Source organism: Choloepus didactylus, chromosome 3 (genome assembly GCF_015220235.1).
Source record: "Choloepus didactylus isolate mChoDid1 chromosome 3, mChoDid1.pri, whole genome shotgun sequence".
Lineage (NCBI taxonomy): Eukaryota > Metazoa > Chordata > Mammalia > Pilosa > Megalonychidae > Choloepus > Choloepus didactylus.
Genome location: NC_051309.1, coordinates 218,227,703 through 218,245,057, shown reverse-complemented (window position 1 = coordinate 218,245,057; position 17,355 = coordinate 218,227,703). Strand labels below are relative to the sequence as shown.

The 17,355-nt window shown below is 46.3% G+C and overlaps 1 protein-coding gene across 1 annotated transcript; it reads left to right on the top strand.

Annotated features, from left to right (window-relative positions):
* Window positions 1-6,758: 6,758 nt before the first annotated feature.
* DUSP26 (dual specificity phosphatase 26) lies at window positions 6,759-13,605 on the top strand. Its single transcript, XM_037829135.1, has 4 exons — window positions 6,759-7,115; window positions 8,893-9,189; window positions 10,582-10,796; window positions 12,543-13,605. The coding sequence occupies exons 1-4, from the start codon at window positions 6,964-6,966 to the stop codon at window positions 12,740-12,742; spliced, it is 864 nt and encodes a 287-aa protein (XP_037685063.1). The 5' UTR covers window positions 6,759-6,963; the 3' UTR covers window positions 12,743-13,605.
* Window positions 13,606-17,355: the final 3,750 nt, after the last annotated feature.

The following is a 17,355-nucleotide window of genomic DNA, read 5'->3' as shown; positions in this document are numbered from 1 at the left end:
CCTTCCTAGGGTTTATTTTCCTTACAAAGTCAAGCTGATGGGAAGAGTATATGCTTCTTGTGATAAGGTGTGGTCCTTAGAAGGAACTTCATATTCACAGGGGTAAGATATGTTCAACCCTAGGTGAATCAGGAGAAAATGAAGGCCACAGAATTCATAGGTGGAGGGGCAGAAGGGGAAGGAAATGTAGTTGAAGCAAAAATCAGATTCTCACTCTCCCCACAGGACCAACATGCTTGGCCTCTCCAGTTCAGAGGTTCAGAGCCAGCAGGATCCCCAGCAGAGGAAATCGCCATTAGCACCTGTCCTGAGAGGAGGGACCCGCAAATCACTGGTGGGGACCTGGGGAAGTAGGGTGCTAAATAGGGGCAGGGAAAGAAGCCCAAGAGGGACTGCGAAAGAGATTTAGAAGAATAAGGCAGTGTCAATATGAACAGGACACTTCACAAGGACCTCAGTCTTTCTCTGGCCCTCCACTCCTCACTCCCAGCTGCCACCCCCACTCCACTGCTCAGGATTGCTGCTTGAACCTTTAAGTAAAAGAACTGTATAAAACTGCAGCAGATGCAAAGGAGAAGCTAGGCCTGCCTATAATTGTGCCTAAGAGCCTCCTCCCGAATGCCTCTTTGTTGCTCAGATGCGGCCCTCTCTCTCTGGCTAAGCCAACTTGAAAGGTGAAATCACTGCCCTCCCCCCTACGTGGGATCAGACACCCAGGGGAGTGAATCTCCCTGGCAACGTGGAATATGACTCCCGGGGAGGAATGTAGACCTGGCATCGTGGGACGGAGAACATCTTCTTGACCAAAAGGGGGATGTGAAAGGAAATGAAATAAGCTTCAGTGGCAGAGAGATTCCAAAAGGAGCCGAGAGGTCACTCTGGTGGGCACTCTTATGCACACTTTAGACAACCCTTTTTAGGTTCTAAAGAATTGGGGTATCTGGTGGTGGATACCTGAAACTATCAAACTACAACCCAGAACCCATGAATCTCGAAGACAGTTGTATAAAAATGTAGCTTATGAGGGGTGACAATGTGATTGGGAAAGCCATATGGACCACACTCCCCTTTGTCCAGTGTATGGATGAATGAGTAGAAAAATGGGGGCAAAAAAAAAACAAAAAAAAACACCCAATGTTCTTTTTTACAGTAATTGTTCTTTTCCATTTTAATTTTTATTCTTATTATTTTTGTGTGTGTGGTAATGAAAATGTTCAAAAACTAATTTTGGTGATGAATGCACAACTATATAATGGTACTGTGAACAACTGAATGTATACTTTGTATGACTGCATGGTATGTGAATATATCTCAATAAAAATGAATTAAAAAAAAAACGGCAGCAGAGCAGCTATGAATGTCAGCATTACCTCATAAGCAAATGTTAAAGAGGCTGAAAAAGAGATCAGACTTCAGTTAGAGATATGAATGAAATGGACTTGATTAGGAGTAAGGTAAACCAGACCGAAGGGAAAAGGATGATATTGAGAATGTTTTAAAACTTCAACTTCTGTGTGAGACCAAATGAAGAGATGTTTATTAGGTGCAAAATCTATATTTTTTGTAACAAACTATATAATTTAATTTGTATGGTTAGTTTATTCAAACACTGTAATTACATGGAAACTTGAATAGGGAGTGAAATCTGGTTGGTTTGTACAGGTTAGTGTGAAGCTCCAATACATCCCAGAGTGATTTGGGCAGAGAATAAAAATGTATTTGCAAAGGCCCTTTAAGGGACTGGGGAAAAATGTGGAAATATTAAACTTCCCCACCTGGGGAATTACTGATACTCTCACAAGCATTGGGGACTACCAATTTTGAAGGCCAAGCCCTCGAACTTGGGGCTTGCCATTATGAAGCTTGTTACTGCAAAAGAGGGAATAATCCTTACTTATAATTGTGCCTAAGAGTCACCCCCAGAGAACCCTTTTTGTTGCTCAGATGTGGACTCTCTTTCTAAGCCAATTCAACAGGTAAACTCACTGCCCGCCCCCTACATGGGACATGACTCCCAGGGGTGTAAATCTCCCTGGCAATGTGGGATATGACTCACAGCATGGGATTGAGAAAGCTTTCTTGAACCAAAAGGGGGAAGAGAAATGAAACAAAATACAGTTTCAGTGACTGAGAGATTTAAAACGGAGTCAAGACAGGTGAACTCGCTGCCCTCCCCCCTACGTGGAACCCGACTCCCAGGGTTGTAAACCTCCCTGGCAATGCAGAATATGACTTCTGGGGATGAATGTGGACCCGGCATTGTGGGACTGAGAGTATCTTCTTGACCAAAAGGGGGATGCAAAATGAAATGAAATAGTTTCAGTGGCTGAGAGATTTCAAATGGAGTCGAGAGGTCACTCTGGTGGACATTCTTATGCACTGTATAGATAACATGTCTTAGGTTTTAATGTATTGGAATAGCTAGAAGTAAATACCTGAAACTACCAAACTCCAACCCAGCAGTCTAGACTCCTGAAGACAATTATATAATAATGTAGATTACAAGGGGTGACAGTGTGATTGTGAAGACCTTGTGGATCACACCCCCTTTATCTAGTGCATGGATGAGAAGAAAAATGGGGATAAAAACTAAAGGACAAATGGGGTAGGATGGGGGGATGATTTGGGTGTTCTTTTTTCACTTTTATTTTTTATTCTTGTTCTGGTTCTTTCTGATGTAAGGAAAATGTTCAGAGATAGATTGTGGTGATGAACGCATAACTATGTTATCATACTGTGGACAGAGGATTGTATAACATGGATGATTGTATGGTGTGTGAATGTATTTCAATAAAACTGAATTTAATAAAAAAAAAATGAAACAGCAAGGAAAAGAACTTAAACCAGAAAAAAAAAAAAAAAGGAGTCAAGAGGTCATTCTGGAAGTTATTCTTCTGTGCTATATAGATATCCCTTTTTAGTTTTTAGTGTATTGGAATAGCTAGAAGGAAATACCTGAGACTGTTGAACTACAACCCAGTAGCTTTGATTCTTGAAGACAACTGTATAACTATATAGCTTACATTGTGTGATTGAGTGATTGTGAAAACTTTGTGGTTCTCACTCCCTTTACCCAGTATACGGACAGACAAATAGAAAAATGAGGACAAAAAGTAAATGAACAATAGGGAGGGATGAGGAGTATGGGATGCTTTGGGTGTTCTTTTTTACTTTAATTTCTATTCTTATTCTTTTTCTGTGTGTGGTAATGAAAATGTTCAAAAACTGATTGTGGTGATGAATACACAACTATATATGGCACTGTGAACAACTGATTGTATGCTGTGGATGACTGTAAGGTTTTTGAATATATCTCAATAAAATTGAATTTAAAAAAAGAAAAAATACTGCAGCAGAGTTCTTGGGGTATCAGTCAGGAAAAGATGGGCGTGGTGTACTTAAGGTGCATTTGGGAGGAACATAGTTTGTCTCATTGTAGATTACTCTCTGCTGGGGGAAGGATTACTAGGAGTGAAGAGGACAACCCTGAGGAATTCAAAAGTGGCTTTTCCAAACCTCCAGCATGTGCCTCTCCCAGATTCTGCCACTGGAGGGCCCTGTCCACCGAGGGACAAGAAGGGGAGACATAAGCTTCCCTACCTCCCAATTCTTTTGAGAAATTCATGTAATTTCTAAGTGCTGGCACCTGGTAGGGCTTGATACATTTTTAACTATGACTATTTTTTCTTAAGTACACTATGGTAGTGGAGGCATAGATTTTGGTTTAAAACAATCTTGGTTTTAAATCTTAGCTCAGATTCTACTCACTAGCTATTTGGCTGCTGCAGAGAGATTTACCACCACTCTCGACCTGCTTCCTCATCTGTAAAATGTAACTAATAATGCCAACTTTATGGGAAATTAAATTATGTAATGCACTTTGCACAGTTCCCAGCCCATAGTTAAATGGGAGCAGTTAGAATAACCATTTATTTGTTGGAATACTATACATTTGCTGGTCTTTCTTGTTGTTGGTTTTTTTCACTCTACTCTTTCTCTCCCTCTCTCTATATATATTTAATTATTTGGGGGTGGGGGGCATTTCCTTTGACACTATTTGGAATTCTTTTCCTGTCTTTCAATAGCCTCATTTTTCCAGCTCCCTTCTGTTTATACCAGAGTGCATCCATTCATAACTTCATTCAACAGGAAACTACTGGTGCCATAATTTATTCAAGGCACTACAGTGGACAAAAATAAATAAAATATGGTTTCTTCCCTCTATGAACTTTCATTCTAGTATGGGGAACAGATATTTTATAAATATATAAATAAGTGAAGTAAAATATAGCTCCTTGGTCCTTTGATAGAGCACAAAAGAGGAAATGATCAAAAATGGATGGATCCAGAAAGGCTTTACAGAGAAAGTGACTCTTGGCCTCATCTTGAGATATAAAACTTTGGAATCAGATAGCCCTTAACAGCTGTGTTACCACCACAGCTGTTTTAACTAATCTGATCAAGTGTCAGCTTCTTGTGTATTAAATGAGGATAATAACCTCATTTTTTTTAAATTTGTTAAATGCAATTTTATTGAGATATACTCACATAACATACAGTCCTTCAAAGTGTACAATCAGTTGTTCATAGTTGTACATTGATCACTACAAATCAATCTTTGAACATTTTTAACCTCATTTATTAAACACCGAAGACCTTGGTGGGATTAAATGGAATGATGTATGTGAAAGCCCAAGGAATTGGCAAATAATAAGTTATAAACACAAGCTATTTCTCTTTCCTTACTCACCTTTCCAGTCCTACCTTCTCCCTGCTAACTCTTTCCTACATCCTCTTTCCTTCTCTCCATCCTTTACTCAGTTTGGTATTACTTGGGGATATAACAAACCTCCTGGTTACTTAGGAAAATATGAAGCCGCTTGAGCTATAGGCTGAACTCTGGAAATGGTCCTCATGGAATTGGTGCCCCATGGACAACTTCTCTAGTTACCCCTAAAAATTTGTCCATATTGTCCATGGTATGCTTTAAACCACATTTTCCCAGCTTTTTGAGAAAAGTGCAATTCATAATCAAAACAGAAGTCTCGCTAAAAATTGAGATCAATTTCACCTACAACATCATGGTAGTTAATTTCATGTGTCAACTTGACTAGGTTATGGTGTCCAGTTGTTTGCAAGCACTGGCCTGCTTGGTACTGTGAGGGTATTTCAAGATGGGCTTTGCATCTATAATCAGTAGTATGCATCTACTATCAACAAAGGAGACTGACCTCGGCAATGCAGGGAGTCTCCTCATCCAATCAGTTGGAAGACTTAAAAGCCAGAACTGAAGATTTCTGAGGTCAGAATAATTTCTGCCTCAACTTCCCCATAGGTTCCTGCCAGAATTTCCAGCCAGCCAGCAGCTTCCCCTAGGGAATTACAACTAAGGACTTCAATATCATCTTTATCGGAGTTTCCAGCTTGTGGGCTGACCTTCAGAGTTTGAACTTGCCAGCCTCCACAGTCGCATGAGCCAATTCCTTGTAACAAACCATACATATATACTGTTAGTTCTGATTTACTGGGGAACATTACTAACACAAACATTGCCACAATCTACTGATCCTGAAGACTCTGTCACTTAAAATGAGCTTAGTCTGATATGTGCTTTCACAATTTGATTTGTGATGATTTTTAAACTGGGTATCCCTAGATCAATAAATTAAAATTCCAAATTTCCCAGATTAATTCTTTGTTTAAAATGATGAAGCTTTAAATTCTTAATGCAAATTGCCATACCAAGAAGACACAAGGAAAATTTAAGGGAATTGAGCTTGCTTCTCTAGAGTTGAAAAGACTAGGAGGCAAATTAAATTTAGATGACAGTCTATGATGGAACCTCTTCCTTCCCATGGGACTGACCTGGGGATTGTGTCCCTTTGGCCAGCACCTTTTCTGTTGCTGGCCGACCACCCCTGCTGCAAATTTAGTTTAATCCTTTTATCAGCTACAGTTAATACCATCTTTTCATCCTACTCCATGACCTTGTCTAGCTCCTGCCTTTCTCCTGGGAGAAAGTCAAGTCTGAATCCATCTGATAATATTTACAGAGGCCTCTCTCTCCCACCACACATTGCATTAGGCACCCAGAAAGCAAACCACTCCTTGCCTTCAAGGTGTTTGCAGTTTTAGTGCTTAGTTAGTAAAGCCAGTGAAGACAACTATCAGTAAAAGCCAGCTCGTGAGAAGAGATACAGACAGCGCTTTCTTCAGGAGTTGGGGAAAGCAGAACTCGCTCTAGCTGAGCTGGAGAGAATGGCTTTCCAAATGAAATCCATGGTGGTCTCCATTGTGTGTGGGGCCCACATTAGGGACACTAGTTTAGAGACAGCTAAGGACAAGAACTGCAGAGCCAGGCTGGCTGCCTGGGTTTGAACTCAGCCCTGCCAATAACTAGCTGTGTGACCTGGGCAAATTACTCAGCCTCTCTGTGCCTCACCTCCTTAAAATGGGGATAGTAAATAATAATACCTGCCTCATAGACTTGTGAGGAAGCTCATGGCATATCCTAAATGGTAATAAGGGTTACGACTTGCTATCTACGACAGGATTTTTCTGGAGAAAGCAGACTGTGCAAGTGAGTGCACATAATCATGTGCATGTAATTAATCAATTCTGCCCAGGAAGGGTGGGTGTGAGTGTGTGTGTGTGTGTGTAGACACCATCTGGGACAACTTGTATAATGCAATGTTTCAGCAGAATGCTCTGTGATTGGAGCAGCCACAGGTAACCCACTCGAGCCCGGGTGCGCGGCGGCGCTGCTCGGGCTGTGCGTGTCTGTGTGTCTGTAAACGCGGTGGGGGAGCAGCGAGGGGATCTGCGGGGGAACACCCGCTGCCCAGCACCTCGGGCCGCCGGGTGTGAGACCGTGCCCCTTTGTGGCATCAACACACACACACATACACTCACACACTCTGCTATGAAACCTGCTGCGACGTGCCTGTCATGGCTTAAAAATAGATGCTAATCCATCCGCCGGGCTCTGGCGTTGGCGTTGGCGGCGGCGGGGCGGGGGCGGCGGCGGCGGCAGCGGCGGCAGGAGCGAGTCATGGCCCGGGGGTGGGCTGCGCCCGCGGTGCCCCTCCGGGACTGAGACCCCGGCGCGCGCAGAGGTAAGGGGCTGCAGCGGGAGGTGGCCTGCGTGGGTGGCTGGGGAGGCCGGGGATGGGGAGCAGCTTGGAGCCGAGCGGGAGGGAAGGGAACCGGGCAGGAGCCCTGGGAGCGGAGCCGCGAGCTGGGCGCTGCCGGTCCCCGATCGCCGCGCCACCCGGGATGGCCCAGGCTTGGGGCGACAGCCATGAACCTGTTACAACCGCGACAGCAGGCGGGGGGAGGGGGACAGTAGCCCAGGGCCCCTGAGAGCCGGATGATGGGATTGGAGAAGGCCGAGGGTGTATCCCGGGACGGAGAGGGGCTTACACACACACACACACACAGGAGGAAGGAAGAAAAAAGAGCTACATGGAGCTCCTTCCTAAACCTGGTCTCCTCCCTGCTTCCTCCTGCGTTCACACGGACAGCAGGATCTGTGAAGGAAACAGGTTGTTTGGGGATTAAGGGCTGGGGTCTTTAAGCCTGGGGAGAAAGGGAACATAAGGATCAGGATGGTGGTGATGGTTGTGGTGGTGATTATAGAGCTATAGTTCTTCGCTCCTTCTAACAGGCAGTTGAAAAAATATCTGCCCCTGATCACCAAAGATCCAGTCCCCCTTCTCCAGCCCTGACCCTTATGCCCTGTAATTTGGTCTCTCTTGGCCCTTGGGGGAAGGGAGAGCTGGGCCCCAGCCGAGAGTATGGGACAGGAAAGGCGTGTTGGCCTGGACCAAGAAAGCCTCTCACTGCTTGCACATCGGGCCCTCAGCCAGAAGGCAGGGAAGGGAGTAAACATGCAGAACTGCAGGTGCTCCAACTAGACGGCAGGGGTAGGGGTCTTTCCATTATCACCCCTCTGCCTGAAGGGCCCAGGACAAGCCTCAGAGGCTGGCCCTTCCCAGCCTCGGCACAAAGATCCAAGCTCGGTCCGCCTTCCAGAAGAGTCCACTGCCCACAGGGAGTCGGAGCCCCACCTGCTGGTCCCCTCATTGCTCATTAAGGTGCTGTGTAGGTTTACAGCAACACGGGTGGTAATTCTGATCCTCTGAGACCCTGGGCCTGGCAGGATCCCACATCCTTCCCATTCCCTTCAGATACACAAGCTCAACCCTACTTGGACGCACAAGTTCTCACATTAGAGATGAGGTTTGAGCAATAGTTTCCTTAGACAGATCAAAGGAGGGTGATTGCCAGTTGTGCACATGGATTGGCATCTTCCTCCATTAGCGTGAGTATCTAGCAAATATCTTTCAAAATACTTTTCCTCTTTATTGGTATTCCCACTGGTCCCATCCCCCAAGACACTTCCCGTGACAGGCTTATCTCCAAGGCAGCGACAGGGCGGGGATGGGTTAAAGCAGCCCGTCTAGCTGGCACTGAGGAGGCAGGCCTGGCAACTGTCACAGCCTCAGCTGCTGTCTTCCTGCGAATTCTCTCTGGGTGGGTCCGAAATCACCTTCCAACCCCATCCCAGCTTCCTAGCCTCTTTGCCTGTAGCCCCAGGCAGAGGAGACCCAAGTGTGTGTGTGGGGGGGGGGTGGGGGGGGTGGGGTGGTGGAGCAGAAGCTCAGCAGCTGGGCAGCTCCCTCTGCCCGTAAACAAGGACATGTGACTCTCCCACCTCCTTGCGTGGCAGAACCAAAGCTGAGCTAAAGGAGCTGCGGCAGCTAGAAAGAGGGAGCAACCCTGGAGGCTTCCTTCAGGGCTCACCTTCCGTCCCCTGAGAACATTCTCCCCAGGGCCCAGCCCAGCTGGCAAGGAAAAAGCAGGTGTGTTTCACATCCCTTCCTCTTCCAGCAACAGCTACCTGGTGGCTGACCCCATCGGCACCGCAGCCACCCCTGCAGCTGCTACCATTTCTGCTGTTTCTAAGATGTGCCCTGGGAACTGGCTCTGGGCATCCATGACTTTTATGGCCCGCTTCTCCCGGAGTAGCTCAAGGTCTCCTGTTCGCAGTAGAGGGAGCCTGGAGGAGATGCCAACTGTTCACCATCCCTTCCTCAATGTCTTTGAGTTGGAGAGGCTCCTTTACACGGGCAAGACAGCCTGCAACCACGCTGATGAGGTCTGGCCAGGCCTCTACCTCGGAGACCAGTAAGTATCCACAGCTGAGTGTGTATGTGTACGTGTGTATGGGTGTAACAGAGAAGCACTGAGCTGTGCTGTTGGTTCCAGATTGAGGACTGAGGTGAGAGGGCATATCGAGGGCTTGGGGGAACTTTGCCAGGGATTATGGTTACCCAACTCTGGACAGAAAGACTCTGTTCAAGTAGCAACATCTTGTTCATTTAGCAAATATTTACTGAGTGCCAGTGCAATGCATCAGGCATGATAGATGACTCCTCTGACCTTCCATCTGTTGTGCTGTGGCTTGGGGAAAAGGCAGTAATTGGGAGGCAGGAATGGTGAGTTGGAAGTCCTTTGGTTCTTCTTGACAACGAGCAAAGCAGTAGGGTATGCAGAGATTGTTCAAGTTGGGGGCTATGGAGAGAAGAGCTTCAAAGAAAGAGTAATCCCCACTTCTCTCACACAAAGGCTAGAGTCACAAGGAGTGTTTCACATGCTTCCTCTCTCTTAATCTTCAAAACTGCCCTGTGAGGTAGGTACCAGATGAGGTTACAGATGAGGAAACTGAAGTTCAGAGAAGTTGTGACTGGCCCAAGGTCACACAGGTCATAAGTAGCAGAGCCAGGACTTGAAGGTTCAAGTTCAGTATTCTTTCCACTCAAGGTGTGGACAGAGCATTTATCCTAAAATATGACCGAGTTGCCTGGGAGGCACGTACCACCAAGCTGAGGGGTGACATCATCATAAAACAGGGAAAATGACAGACATGGAGTAACTGGAAGAATATAAGAAGATCCTGGGTGCCAAAGAGAGTTGAAAGTAATGGGGGAGCTGGGTGTGGGTGCAGGTGCCAGAACCATATCATCTCAGGAATCTTAAGTGTGAGACAGCCCAAGAACCCACCCACCCTTTGTTCACATCCCCTCTGCAACATCCATTCCTGCACTCCCATCTCCTCTCTCTGCTTGAATACCCCCGTGAGTGGAAAATCACTTTCTCTCAAAGCCATCCAATATTTCTGCAAGTAGACTTCACTGTTAGAATGCTCTCCCTTGCATGGAACTGAAATCTGTTTCCCTGTAGCTTCAATATTGCTCATTGTTCTACCTTTTAGGACTCTACACATCAAGTAAAATCTTGCCTCCTCAGAGCAATTTTTGATATTTTTTTTTATGGTGATTATCCACTCCACCCTCTTAGTCATCTCTTTTCCAGGAAAAACATCCCCAGCACTCTACACCATTGCTCACAGGACAAGATGGGGCGTCATCACCAATGTGGGTCCCTCCCCTCTGGATCAGTGGTCCCCAGTGAAGGCTGGAGCCAGTGATATCATCCAGGGAGGTGATGGTTTAAACCAGGGACTCTTCCCCCACAGCCTGGCTGCCCCACCCTGCCTCTAACTTCTCCTCCATGCAGGGACATAGCCAACAACCGCCGTGAGCTCCGCCGCCTGGGAATCACCCACGTCCTCAACGCCTCCCACAGCAAGTGGCGTGGCACACCGGAGGCCTACGAGGGGCTGGGCATCCGCTACCTGGGTGTGGAGGCGCACGACTCGCCAGCCTTTGACATGAGCATCCACTTCCAGACAGCAGCTGACTTCATCCACCGGGCGCTCAGCCAGCCAGGAGGTAGGAGGGGAGAGCAAGAAAGAGGGAAGGAACAAGGTACATGGAGTGAGTGAAAGGCTCAAGGGTTCGAGTCTGGAAGGAAAGACCTGAATGATGTGAAAAAAAATGCTCAGGATGTCGTGTTCAGGAAAGGAAGAATACCAATGCATTTCCATAGTATTCTTTCAACTGTGTACTAAAAACAACAAAAAAAGGCAATATCCAAAAAGACAAAAAGGGAAGTAAACCAAAATTTTAAGTGTCATATTGCATCTGGGTGGTAAGATGCTGGGTGATATGTTTTGTTTTGTTTTTTTTAATGCAATTTTATTGAGATATGTTTGCATAACATACAATCATTCAAATTGTACAATCAGTTGTTCACAGTATTGTCATATAGTTGTGCATTCATCACCACAATCTTTGAACATTTTCATTACTTCAAAAAATAAAGTAAAAATTAAAATAAAAAAGAACATCCAAAACATCCTATTCCCCTCCCTCCCACTGTTCATTTACTTTTTTTAAATACAGTTTTATAGAGATATATTCACACACCCTACAGTCATCCTCAGTGTACAGTTATTCACCGCACCATCATACATTTGTGCATTCATCACCAGAATCAATTTTTGAACCTTTTCGTGATTCCAAAATAAAAATAAAAGCAAAAAAGAACATCTACATCTTTCTATCCACCTTCATCCCACCCTATTCTTCATCTAATTTTTGTCCCAATTTTTCCACTCATCTGTCCATATACTAGATAAAGGGAGTGTGAGCCACAAGGTTTTCACAGTCACATTGTGCAATCTACATAGTTACACAATCATCTTCAAGAATCAAGGTCATTGGGTTGCAGTTCAACAGCTTCAGGTATTTCCCTCTAGCCATTCCAACACACTAAAGACTAAAAGGTGGTATCTATATAGCACATAGGAATACCCGCCAGAGTGGCCTCTCGCTCCATTTGAAATCTCTCAGCCACTGGAACTTCATTTCGTTTCATCTCTCTTCCCTCTTTTGGTCAAGAAGATCCTCTCAATCCCACAGTGCTGGGTCCAGGCTCATCCCCAGGGGTTGTTTCTCCCATTGCCAGAGGGATTCACACCCCTGGGTGTCACATCCCATGGAAGGGGGAGGGCAGTGAGTTCACCTGCCTAGTGGGCCAGCAAATACACTTTTACTCTATGCCCATCTCACTCTGAGATGTATCACGATTTCCTGGATAATATGTTTCTTAAATTGTCTGCTTCTTTACATATTTCTATACCTTTCAATTATTTTTACTTTGCATATTTCTTGTTTTAGTGATCAGAAAAAAATAAAAATAAATCTATATTAGACACCCCACCCCCCCACCCCAAAAAAAGTAAATGATTATGCGAATCAACAGGATAGAAGGATGGAGAAACTGAAGAAAGCCAAGTTAGACAAGAGTTTTTCCATTAATTCGCTCAGTAAATCTCAACCGAGGCCCCACTGTGCAAAGCTCTGCTTTGCGGTAGCGGTAGCGATGCGTCTCTCCCTCGGAGCCCTTTTCATATTGACAGACACTTAGTGGCTGCAGGTTCTCTTTTCCTTCTCTCGCTGCCTCTCCCCCTTTGCCTGGGCGCTGTCTTCTTAATGCCCCTTGTCTGCGCTCCATCCTGTCTATAGGCGCCTCTACCTGTCTTCCAACCCTTAACCTCTTCACATCGCAGTCTCCCCAGCAGCCCCCAACCACCACAAACACTCTCCCAGCTGTGTCTGTGTCTCCCCTCGCAGGCAAGATCCTGGTGCACTGCGCCGTGGGCGTCAGCCGATCTGCCACCCTGGTGCTGGCCTACCTCATGCTGTACCACCACCTCACCCTCGTCGAGGCCATCAAGAAAGTCAAGGACCACCGCGGCATCATCCCCAACCGTGGCTTCCTGCGGCAGCTCCTGGCCCTGGACCGCAGGCTGCGGCAGGGTCTAGAGGCATGAGGGGTGGGGGAGGGACGTCAGGCCAGGCCCGTGGGTGCCTGGCTCCAAGCTGGAGGGAGGAGTCCCAGGTAGCAGGTGGTGGCAGAAGGCCCAGAAAACCCATCCTTTCCTGAGAGTGAGAGAGCCCGGTGCCCCAGGCCACTGTTCTCTATGTCTGGAGGGGATGGGGAGTGAGTTTGGGTGGTGCAGTGGGGACTCAGGAAAGGATTGATCAGGGAAGGAAGCAGCTAGTCTGCAGGTAGAAGATATTTCTGGGATTTGGACACCCCTGGATTGCAGCCAGGGTGCTATCAGCAATTCACAGCCTTTCCCCTGTTTGTGCCCCAGGGTTTCCCTCTCTTGCTTATGAAAATGAAAGAGCCATGTCTGCTCTGTGACTGTGAGTCAGGGATGCAGCCAGCATGAATGTGATGGGTTAGATTTGTGTGGGGACAGTGTGGTAGAGACAGACGGCGAAGAGATGGCGTTCAAAGCTGTGAAACCACAGGGAGAAACCCGCAGTCTTGCTACTCCAAGCAGATGGAGAGTAGGTGTGCGAGGGTTGGCACTGTGCCCATGGGTGCTGTTTGTGGCCCAAAAATTCAGAGCATGACTGGGAGTGTTTAGACGGTCATTCACTTACTGGATCCTGGTGTCTCGAGGCGAAATAAAGATGGCGGACAAGAAGAGAGCCTCTTGTAGTCATTGACCGTTTGACAGTTCTGCAGCCTTGCTGGGGAGAGCAAAAATGCCTGCCTCCCTCCTATCAGTGATAAGCTTCCACCAGCCTCTAAGCCTCCACCCGTTCTGGGGTTTCTGTGGGGTCCAATTTTACACTCCTGCCTCAGAATAAACCTTGAGGTGTTATTTCCAGCCATGTCCACGGAGGGGCAGCAGAGGACTGGAAATGTCAGGTTTGCAACTACTTTGGGTAACTCAGTGCACCCTCCTCCTCTCCAGCTTAAAATAGGTCTCTGTTCTCATGCTCAGGTGTGCAAGAAATACAATTTTATTTACAAAAGCTCTACCTGATTTCTATATAAAGACTCCATTCTGATGGGATAGCAGAACATTAATCTCAAATCAATCCCATCTCTAAATCTCCTACTTTTAGGGGTTCGGGTTTTCCTGGTGCTGACGTGGGGGCAGGGGGCGCAGGGTGGACAAAGATGAGGGGGTGATGTAATTGCTTCCTCTTCTAATCTTTACAGGTTTGCCTCAGAGGAATGTAACACAATCTCCTTAGTAAAGTTAGTAACAACGTACACTCAACGGGCAGAGAAAGTAGCAGCCTTTTGCTACTACATCCCTCCTTTTGCAGGTTCCCAGAACAGAATGTCTACTTGAATGGGAGGGCGAGAGGGGCTGGAAGAGGAAATAAAAAATAAAGGGGAAAACAATCACTTAGTTAATCTAAAGCAGATATCCTTCCCCAAAGTATAGAAACCCAGAAGCCTAAAGTTGAAAACTATCTTCTTAGATTATCCATTTCCACTCTCTAGCAAGACATGAATCAGTTACCTTTTCAGTGCCTTTGACAATAGTCGTCAAGCATTTGCTGGACATCTCTGCTGATAGGGAACCACTACAAACTGCCCACACCATTTGGGGCAGCTCTAAATAGTAGAAAGTCTTGCCTTCTGTTAAGGTTTGCTAATGCTGCCATTATGCAAAATACCAGATTGGATGGGCTTTTATAAAGGGGGTTTATTTGGTTACAAATTTACAGTTCTACAGCCACAAAAGTGTCCAAACCAAGGCATAAACCTGAGGATACCTTCACTGGAGAAAGGCCAATGGCTTCTGTAAATCCCCTGTTAGCTGTGAAGGCACGTGGCTGGCATCTGCTTGCTCCTAAGTTGCATTTCAAAATGGTGTTCTCCAAAAGGTCCCTAGGTTTAGCTTCTCAGGGCAAACTGGGCTGGTATCTCCAAAACGTCAGCAAAAGTCTGCTTTCAACGGCCGTCTCCAAAATGTCCCTCAGCTGCAGCAAGCATCTGGGCCTGTGTGGCTCTTTTTAAAATGCTCCAGTAAACCAATCAAGACCCACCCTGAATGGGAGGGGCCAAATCTCCATGGAAACAATCAATCAAGAGGTCACACCCTAATCAATCTGCCCCCACAAGATAGCATTAAAGAATATGGCTTTTTCTGGGGGACATAATATATCCAAACCAGCACACCTTGTGAAACCATATACATTTACATGATGCAATTGTGCTATGGTGGTAATGAGATGAGGCTGCAAGATGGTGACCTGTGGGCTCTGACAGCCTAGCATCCTTGGCCAGGCTGTAGCACATGCCAAGCATTGGATTGGGACAAGTCACTTTACCTCTTCCCCAGCTATTGCTACTGTCTACTAACAGAAGGTCGTCGTGATAATTTAGCTATGTCATGGGAATGAAGCCCCAAGCACATCTATATTAATAAGTGTTCTTTCACTCTACCTTTCGTGACAGTCTTCACAGCATTCGACGCCAGCGATCGTGGCCCTCCACTTTCAACATGACATCTCTGATTCTTTCCAACAGTCCACACGGTTCATGTTTCAAGCTGCCTAGCCAGCCTTACCAATATTGGCATCCCTTTCTGACTGTGGCGACCAGAGTTGGTGGCAGTGCTCCCAGCTAAGAGAAGGCCAGTGAGATCTATTGGCTGGGGCCTCACATTTTGGTTACCGTTAAAAGAGCAAATTTACCTAAAAACTTGGGTGAGATATTTATTCAAATGTTGACTCTAAATTCACTAATCTCTGTTGGAACCTTGGGCAAGAGGCCTTAAATATAACTAAAAATAACCCCCAAATAACTCAAGCTCTTGGAGGAACTGGTTCTAGATATGCTGTGTTCAGAACACACAGCTATAACATTGCCACACCCCCTAGACCTTCTTCAAGTTCATGACTAACTTGAGAATGTCATCCCAAGTTCCAGCAGGGAAGAAGATCCACACACATATATTTCACCAGAGAACAAGTCTGGAACTCAGGGAGCAGTTCATATATATTTATCATTTAACAAACCCATATTGGCTATGCCCAGGCACTATTCTGTCTTTGCAGATGTTATCTCATTCAACCCTCATAACAACCATATGAAGTGACTTTAGTTATCATTGCTTAGGAACAGGGAGGTCAAGGTTCAGTAGTTTGCCCAAAGCCACTCAAAGGATTCTAACCTGGGTACTCTAACTCAAGAGTGGGTGCATCACCATTCTGGTACTACACCTTGCCTCCCTTTAACCGCATGATTTAAAGTTTTAAGTGTGCTTGTGTTGTGTGTGTGTGTGTGTGTGTTGTGCTGGGGGGTGTAAAAGGGGGGAGACAAGAATTGCTGATGAGCACGCCCCCCCCCCCCAAACCTTCAGCTTGGGTGGCCCCACTTACTCGTTTCCATTGTTTATGTTTGGAGAGATCAGTTAAGTGAAGATTGCTCTGTCTTTTCGACTCCACTCTTCTAGAGCGACCCAGCCTAGTCGTCCACAGGGAGAATCAGTTGCTGTCCTCCCAGGACCCAGCCTAGTCGTCCACAGGGAGAATCAGTTGCTGTCCTCCCAGGAGGTGAGAATTGGACACGTGTTGTGGGTGAATCTCCCTCCCACCTCCCTAAACTGAGGTTAAAAATCCAGCCTCCCCCATCCCGTTTTGGGGCAATTGACTCTTTGCACCCAAGTAAAGGGATCTTGTTAGATCCAACCTATATTTCCAGTCCGCTGAGCCTGAACCTTCCAGACCTGGGATCCAAGTCGGTCTTGTTATCACACCTCTCCCTTCTTCCTTGCAGCTTCTGCCAACGTGATGTGGACTCAACCCCTGGAGGCAGCAGGCCTCAAGCCTCTGCTGTCTCTGGGGAAGGGAGGGATATTTGCCCAGGCCTTCACCCTGTAACTAATCCCAGCTGGGAAGTTTTGCTTCTGTTAAGGTTTGCTAATGCTGCCATTATGCAAAATACCAGAATGGAGTGGAGAGAACGGCAGCTAAGAGAAAACTGCTGCTTCTGAGCCCCAAGGTAGCAGAGCGTGCTGCAACCAGACAGAGCGTGCTGCAACCAGACAGGCAGCTGAGAATTACACTGGCTGCCCTGAAGGGCCCCTGCTGGGGGGTGATGGCTTAAAGAAAAGGAGAACCGAACCAAGGAAGAACGACAAAGATCCAAAACTTTCGGAAGAGCCCCGTCCCTGGAATCTGCAAATGCATTACCTCACATGGCAAAAGGGATTTTGCAGATGTTATTAAAATCATGAACCTTGAGATGGAGTGATTATTCCAGTTGAATCATAGGAATCCTTAAAAGTGGAGAAATGTTTCAGGCTGTGGTGGGAGACTGGACAGGAGAAGGACTGACTAGTGAAGATGGGGAAGTGGGCATGAAGCAGGAAATGTGGCTCTCCTCTAGGAGCTGGAAAATGCAAGAAAACAGATTTTCTCCCTGAAGCCTCCAGATAGGAGGGCAACCTGTTTGATAGGGGTTGGTTTTAGCTCAGAGAAACGTAAGACAGACTTCTGACTTCTGATCTCCAGAACTGTAAGATAATGAATTTGAATTATTTAAGCCACTAAGCCACTGATCAAAATGCCAGAACTAAACACGGTTTAAAAGTTAAGAAGGGAGGACTCAAATTGCAAGGGCTTT

Bases quoted from the DNA above. Each gene is read 5' to 3' on its own strand.
- DUSP26 (XM_037829135.1), top strand. From the start codon at position 6,964: ATGCTAATCCATCCGCCGGGCTCTGGCGTTGGCGTTGGCGGCGGCGGG. The intron at 7,116-8,892 runs GTAAGGGGCTGC...TTCCTCTTCCAG, and splicing joins AGACCCCGGCGCGCGCAGAG to CAACAGCTACCTGGTGGCTG. The intron at 9,190-10,581 runs GTAAGTATCCAC...TCCTCCATGCAG, and splicing joins GGCCTCTACCTCGGAGACCA to GGACATAGCCAACAACCGCC.